This window comes from Parus major, chromosome 14, assembly GCF_001522545.3.
Source record: "Parus major isolate Abel chromosome 14, Parus_major1.1, whole genome shotgun sequence".
NCBI lineage: Eukaryota > Metazoa > Chordata > Aves > Passeriformes > Paridae > Parus > Parus major.
In genome coordinates, this window is record NC_031783.1 from 16,088,446 (window position 1) to 16,095,814 (window position 7,369).

The 7,369-nt window shown below is 41.4% G+C and overlaps 1 protein-coding gene across 1 annotated transcript; it reads left to right on the forward strand.

Moving 5' to 3' along the window:
• The first annotated feature begins 904 nt into the window (after positions 1-904).
• LOC107211001 (interleukin-9 receptor-like) lies at positions 905-7,363 on the forward strand. The gene is made up of 8 exons (XM_033518029.1): positions 905-991; positions 1,390-1,498; positions 2,764-2,957; positions 3,654-3,799; positions 4,136-4,310; positions 4,559-4,673; positions 5,726-5,810; positions 6,301-7,363. Exons 1-8 carry the CDS (start codon positions 913-915, stop codon positions 6,838-6,840), a joined length of 1,443 nt encoding a protein of 480 aa, XP_033373920.1. The 5' UTR covers positions 905-912; the 3' UTR covers positions 6,841-7,363.
• The last annotated feature ends 6 nt before the right edge of the window (positions 7,364-7,369 follow it).

The window sequence follows — 7,369 nt, forward strand, 5'->3', positions numbered from 1 at the left end:
GCACTCTCTTTGCAGAGGTGCTGGGCTCATTTGCTTTCCAGCAAATAATGCAAACTGGAAACATCTTTTTAAAACACCACATATTGCTGAATGGATCAGGTCCATATTCTTCATATTAAGTGTTGCTATAAAATCACCAAATCAGAAATTTTTAGTGAAAAAGCATAATTTTAAATTAAAACTTCATCAGGAGACAATTCAGAGAATGGAATTTTTGGTTAAAAAGAAAGAGAATGAACCCAGTACAACCTTGTAGACATGTGTTGTCGAATACTGCAGAAGATACACTTCAAACATCCTTACAAAACCTTCAGTGAGTTGGGTTAATAACATGGCCCTAAGTATTCTATATCTCCCAATGAGTGCTTTGATCAGGATCATATCAGTTATTCTCTGTGTCTGTTATCTAAATATGCAGAAATAACATTGCTCCAGGAGGCCCCTGAGCTGCAAATATCTGGAGTCTGAAAATGCTCAGAAATGAACATCTGTGCTCTATTGCTACAATTCTCTCTAAGCATCTGGTGTTGACTGTGGTCAGAAACAGGACTTGAGGAAACATGAACATTGGTTCCAACTCACTGTGGCTCTCTGCTGCTCTTAAATTGTCATAAACCAGATAACAGAAATGCAGGAAGAAAGAAAGAACACCCACATCTTCTCCACCCTTTATAAAATGGCAGGAACTGTAGATTTCCTTTCAGACAGCTGGTGCTTTAGTGCAAAGTACTGCTTACTGCCACGAGAAGAACAGTTCCTATAGAAGAAATTATATAAGTGAGTTGGTCCCTTCTCTGACAGATTCAGGGTCAGCTTTTGTCAGGCTGGCAGAAGCATGCAGCTAACGCTTCAATGGTAAAAATACCGACAAAACTGCTCTTAACGATTATTCTGTTCTAGATACTATCTGGAATGGGAGGAGTTGTGTGGCAGTTGGGCCTCCAGCTCTGCATTGCTGCTGTGCTGATCTTTGGTGGAGGAAGAGGAAGAGGTAAGAGATCTGGAATAGGTCCACTGTACAAAGACAGGTACATGCCTGTGCTCATTTTTCATTCACAGATCCTTCAGTATGCAACCCAAGATCTTGTGACTGGCCTTTCCCAGGTCCCAGGAACCAGTACAGCTGGCTGATAATGCCAGGCCTGCGGGACTGAGCACATACTGGACAAGCTGGGCACCAGAAAAAGTGTAGCCACTGCCCAAGATCCCTGCTCTAAGATCTTGCACTCATCTCCTGCAGTGAGGTGTGTTATAGCGGAGTAAGAACATGATGAGGAAGATCAGATGCAGTGTCAGCAAAGTACTAGCAAGTAGTGCATTTATTTGGTGGACTGAGCAAGGCATCATCCAGTGACACATGAATCCAGTTCTGGTCTCCTTCCTCTGCAGAGCTCTCTGGCAGCCTGAGCTGCCTGAATAACTACGTGACGACTGTGAGCTGCATGTGGGTAATGGAGAAGCCAGTGGGTGATGGACCTTTCCACCTGCATTTCACCAAGTAAGAGCTCCACACCAAGAACTGTCTGGGGCAGCCCCAGCCCTGGCATGGACAGGACAGCACTGAGAAGTAGAGATGGAGCCCAGCTGTGGGCTTTGCTCCCTCCACAGCAGGAGACCCGTGCACAACTAGCTCTGCCATCTCATCACCCCAGACATCAGAAGCTGCCTCCAAGCTGCTCTCTATTGTGATCCCACAGCCTCAGGAGCTGCAGCAAAGGTCAAGCGCACGTGGCTGCATGATCTCCTGTCAGCTGTGGGCTCTCCATCTGTTCAGTAAACCCCTCTGGCAGACATCTCAGCACAGGGAACCTTCCCTTCCCAGCCTCTGGTCCCCATGACCTGGGAACTTCCAGACCCCATCCTTCATAAAGCTGTCTAATCAATTCTAATAATTTCTTTCCTTTTTTGCCTAGAAATTAACACCTAATGGTTTAAACTATATTAGTAAATACATGAATACAAGTCCAGTTAAAAGCTTTAATAAGAGACTTAGAATATTATCTGAACAATTTTTTCCTCTAATAGAAGAAATTGGGTGAATAGTTTGCTAACTGATAGGATAACTTGAGATGAATGTGTTTAGGTTATGTAGAAACATTGTCTTGACCATCAGTAACCATTACATGATGGTAAGCCACTCTAAACCACATTAGATGCCTCATATTCTGCTACAGTTAAGTAAAAAATAGCCTCTTATTAATACTGGATTTTAAATATATGGAAAGATGGGCAAGCTGATAAACTGTGATATCTCAATTTTCTGTGGGATCACATGCAATGTGAAAAAAATTGCAAATAAATGGCTAGACCAGAAAAAGACAAACCAACTTCCAACATGTCAGTACTGGTTTGTTTGTAGTGAAAGAGGACTAAATGTACAGTTTATTGTTACCTCTGTGTTATGCACTTGTAACCAACTGTCCATCCACTCTTTCCCCCTACCCATCTGCTTTCCTGCAGTGACAGCAGCTCTCTCACTTTCAGAAGGGAGCAGGGAACAGCTACTGGACAGTATGTGCAACTCCTGTAAGATCTGGTGCTCTCAGGAGTAAGGTTATGAAGGTGTCTTCTTCTTCTTCCCTATCCAGCCCTGCCATCCATCCAGCCTTTGGATTGCTGGTTTGCTTGCTAGTGCTGTCTGCACTAAAGAGGTTCATGGTCTTCCAGAGTGTGGTGCTGTGCTAAATTGCCACACGTCCATAAACTGAAAAACACTTAATTGTATGACTAAAAAAGAAACTTTCAGCCTTCTTATTTTTCTAGCCTCTGGTCAAAGGGCCACAACGCCAGCTGCAAACTGACTGCCACAGAGAGTATGCAGAATCAGTACCACTGCACAATCCATTTAGCCAGCCAGATCTTGGAAACAGATGGTTACAGAGTCTCTCTCCAAGGAAACTTCTTTGGACATAATCACACATACATGATCTTTCCAGAGTACAATCCCCGCAAGCACAGTAAGTATGAACCAGGACAGCTGTGAGCTGAAGCTCTGCCCAGAAACTTCAGGGTAGGTCTAATATGCTGCCTAACAAAGGATGTCTTAAAGATAACAAGGGAAAATTATGAAAACAATCAAGACTGCCCATCCCCAGAGAGTTCTCTGTGTGAACTGCACCAGTAAGGATGCAGTTGCTGTCTCTCCATCCTGACTTTTCCTGGACTTCTGAAGGAAGTCTCTGGAGAGAATGGCTCTGGAGCACCATTCAACAATACTTCTCATCTGCATCATGTTTTCTTGTGCCCTGGGTAATTTGCAATTGGATTGCTTCAATTATTTGTTTGTTTTATTGTTTTATTTTTCTCTAAGAAATTATGTAATGAAGAGTCATGGATTTATGTCCCATGGCCTGGCACTAGAGAGAAATGCTCAAAACCTGTCCATATTAGTGGTATGTTGTAGGGGCAAAATGTGATACCCAGAGTGGTTCTTTGCTTGCAAGAATGACCCTAGGGACTACTAGAGTTATCATTAATTTATGTCAGATCCATAGCTGTTCTGATGCTGTAAGCTAACTTGGTCTACTACTAGTGTTAGTATCCCTCTTTAGACTCAGCTTTATTTTCCATTACTTCAGTCACCCTAATACAATGTATTTTCTTCTGTGGCGTCCCAAACATTGTGAAAAAAATCCTGCCTCCTCTATTTGCAGTAAAACTTGATCCACCTTTGAATATCCAGAGCAATGCCACTGCCAGCAAGTGCCAGATATGGTGGAGCGTATGGAATGTGCCTTGGTACCTCGCTGAAATTCTCCAATATGAGTTGCAGTATAAGGAGTACAGCATGTCCTGGGAGGTAACTGGATGAAGCATACAGTAATCCTGCCTCGTTCTTTGGGTACAATGCCCTTGGCACTCAGCTCAGGGCTCTCCACCAGCTGACTTATGCTGGCCTTTCTGGTTTCCCATGTTAAGGCTGAGAGATTTTACATAAAACATCAATACTGAAGTTAAATAACTCTTCTTCTCATAAACCCTGCATCCATGACCATTCAGGCCCTCTTCTTGCAGCTAAGAAAAGAAAATCTGGAAAAGAAAAGAGAAGGGAAAAAACAACAACAAAAAAATAGTATTTAAAAGACCATCCTTTTTTCCAGTCTCATTAACAGCAATGCTTTGTAATACTTTGCAGGTTGCATTGAACAAGACACTACCCAGTTCACTGCCACAGGTAGAAATTGAAGCCACAGAGCTCCGCAGTGGCATTGCTTACACTGCAAGAGTTCGCTGCAAAGTTTCTGAAAATGAGAATTCATACCACAGTCAGTGGAGTGAGTGGAGCCAGACAACAGTGTTTCAAAGAACAGGTACAAAGAATGTTGTTTCCATCTTATTTCATTTCTTTTCATGTCCATGTTCCAAAAAAAAAAAAAAGAAGATACATCATAAAATTAAGCTTTTCAAATCAGAACTAGCTTTCTTCAAGTATTCATAGCCAAATTGTTTTCCTTAAGGCCTCTAGGTGCCAGTGTCATTTGCAGTGCTTGGTTATTTGGGGTTGTGTCTTGACTTCCAGACTTCTTATTAAAAATTTTTTTGCTGATTCTTTGCCTAGATGTCCCAAAAGTCTCTGAAAAGATTCTAAATACCAAAACTATGCAGTACTTATTCATTCCTCTGAGTTTTGGCACTCTGCTCTATTTATTCTGGACCTGTAAGCTTTCCTCAAGGTATGTGATTTTCATTTAGTTCCCCTTGATCTTTATGGCCTGAAAAGGGTAAATCAAGAGTCATTATATCCCTTTTCCTTCCTGTTTCTGCTGCACAGACTCAGTCATTTCCAAAAGGTCTTCTGACAATCTTGGAATGAGACATCTTCCTTGACTGATGATAGTTAATGACCTATATTTAATTAAGGACTATACAGCTCTTATAGAGATCAAAGTACCTTTGGGACTCCTATATTTGGCTAAAGCCCAAGGATGATGTTATCTTGGAATTAAAGAAATTTAAGCCCATGGAAATATTTGAAGTTTCATGTAGATAAAAGTGCAAGTACACAGCAACCCATAAATGTGGTTAAACTGATGGCAATGCTAAGCTACATGTGATGTTCCTGGCAGGAGTCAGTAGGTAAAATACCAGTATAGGCAAACTGAACTGATTCTGATTCATTTGAGACCAAGTTGTACAGAGAAAAAAATGGTTTTAGAACCTTGGTTCAACAATCCTCTGCAATTTTTTAATGTTGGCAAAGCATAGGTAAATCTCCTAGCTCTTTCATTTTTGCCTTGACATACATTATTATGCTCCATATGCACAGCATTCTTAGAGAAACAATACATGATGTCCACATGATAAAATATTTTTATAGGATAGACTCCAAAAAAAAGGGGCAAGGATGTCCGGCAGAATTTCTCTGTTTAAATGTAATGAAATTAGAACTCCTTAAAACACTTTCAAAAACAGTGGTTTTGATCAAGTAAGCTGACAAAAAACAATGCTTAAAAACAGCTCGGTGTATATAATGAGTAATAGACCAGTATATTAAGTTTGTGACATATTCCTAAGAAATTTATGAGACTGTGCTTCAGGTTAGAAACATTAAATGCATGCACAGGTGGCCGAAAAATAATTGCATGAGAAGTCAGAAATTATGATGGGTGGGCTTCTTGTGTGATCTTACTAACATAAGTGGGGGGGGGGGTTCATCTAACCAGTATCATGGAGACAGAACACAGGAAGACTGTCCCTTTTTTTAAGTGTTGTTTTCTTACTTTAGGGCAAAAAGCCTCACCTGTTTTAACATTCCCACGCCAGCTGCTTTCTTTCAGCCACTCTATAGTTTGCACAATGGGAATTTCAAGGTAAGAAATAAATTTCATTTCATTCTTATGACCTTCCATTCATGACAGGGAGATTTATTTTTTTTCTGGGATTAATAATTCTAGTTCCTGAGCAGCATTACTGATGCATGGTTCTGATCTCCATGAAAGTTTATAGTTTCTCATTTTCCTGCTTCCACATACTAGCTAACCACCACAGCTTCTGTCCAGCCTCTTGCTCCTTAGAAGTGGAACTCCACCAGTGGCTCCTAGCTCAGACTAAATGCAAAAGGTGCACCTTTTCAAAACCAAAGCAATACCAGCAGCTTGCATTATATTCTGATGGTGTCATCTTGTAAAAAATCTTGTAAAATTTTGTGAAATTAGCTGCTAGGTTTTTTACCCTATTATTCTAACTTTGCCTGTTGGAATTGCACTAAACATCTGGGCAATTGTGTCAAAGCCATAAAGAAAGAAAAGTTATTTTGGAATAACTATGCAAAATGACCCAAACTTATTGATGCTTTCATAGGACTGGGTTGGATCAAATGAGGCTTGTAGCCAACTTGAAAGAGAAGAGGCCAGCAACTCAAACAAAGTGAATGCAGATAGAGTTTCTGATTTAAACACCCAAGAGCTGATTTCCCAAATGTCATTGAAACCTACAGGAAGCACAGATGTGGTTACTGCAGAAGAAAACTTTGCATTTGCCTCAGGTCCAAGCCAGCAGTATGTCCCCAGCAGGTACATAAGAGCAGAAGAGATAGAATTGTGGCCAGGACTATTGTTTTCACCAAACCATGCTGATGATACCGTTGGCCTGAAAATCTCTGAAACAGTTAAAGACAACCTTGAGAGCCCTAGTGTTGGAAGGAAGTATTCCTCTCACTCACAACATGGAAATGGTGACCTTCTTATGCTTCAAGAATCTTTGGGGATAGCAGATGTGTCCTTCAGTGGTAGTGACTATTGTACTTTGTGTGACAATGATACCACAGGAGGTTTGATTTCTGCTGAACTGCTGAAGCTTTCTAATGGCAGTAGTCGTGTTAAACATCAGAAAGATCAGTGACCTTCCCTGAGGAATACTGCCTACAAAGTTCCTCGTGCTCTATCACCTCCAACACTGTTCTCCCAAACAGCATTCGTGGTGACTGTGCAGACAGTTTCAAATGTATCATTTTAAAATATATCCTCAACTTCTGTGCTTCAGAAGAAGATTGTGACTAAGTCCCCTGTCTAGCAAATACTACCCCTACAGGCATGGCAAACCCAGACTCTGGCAACATCTGCAGTCCCAGAGACATATGACTATGCTCTTCCCTAAATTAATCTCCTGGCTGCAAGATCCAGTAACCCTCTTGTCTAAGGAGACAGCAGCAGACCTGCTGTTTTCCTCAGGAAGAGCTATTGGAACTGTGTGCCTCTTGGAAGCAGCAATATTTGCAATGTGATGAACCATGATTTAAACTGCATCATGTTGTAAAAACTATGCATGATCCTCTCTGGGTCACTGTACTCTTCTAGGGCACTGTCCCTGCTCCCTAAAGCAGTGTCCCTGCTCCCTAAAGCAGTATCCCCGCTCCCTAGAGCAGTGTCCC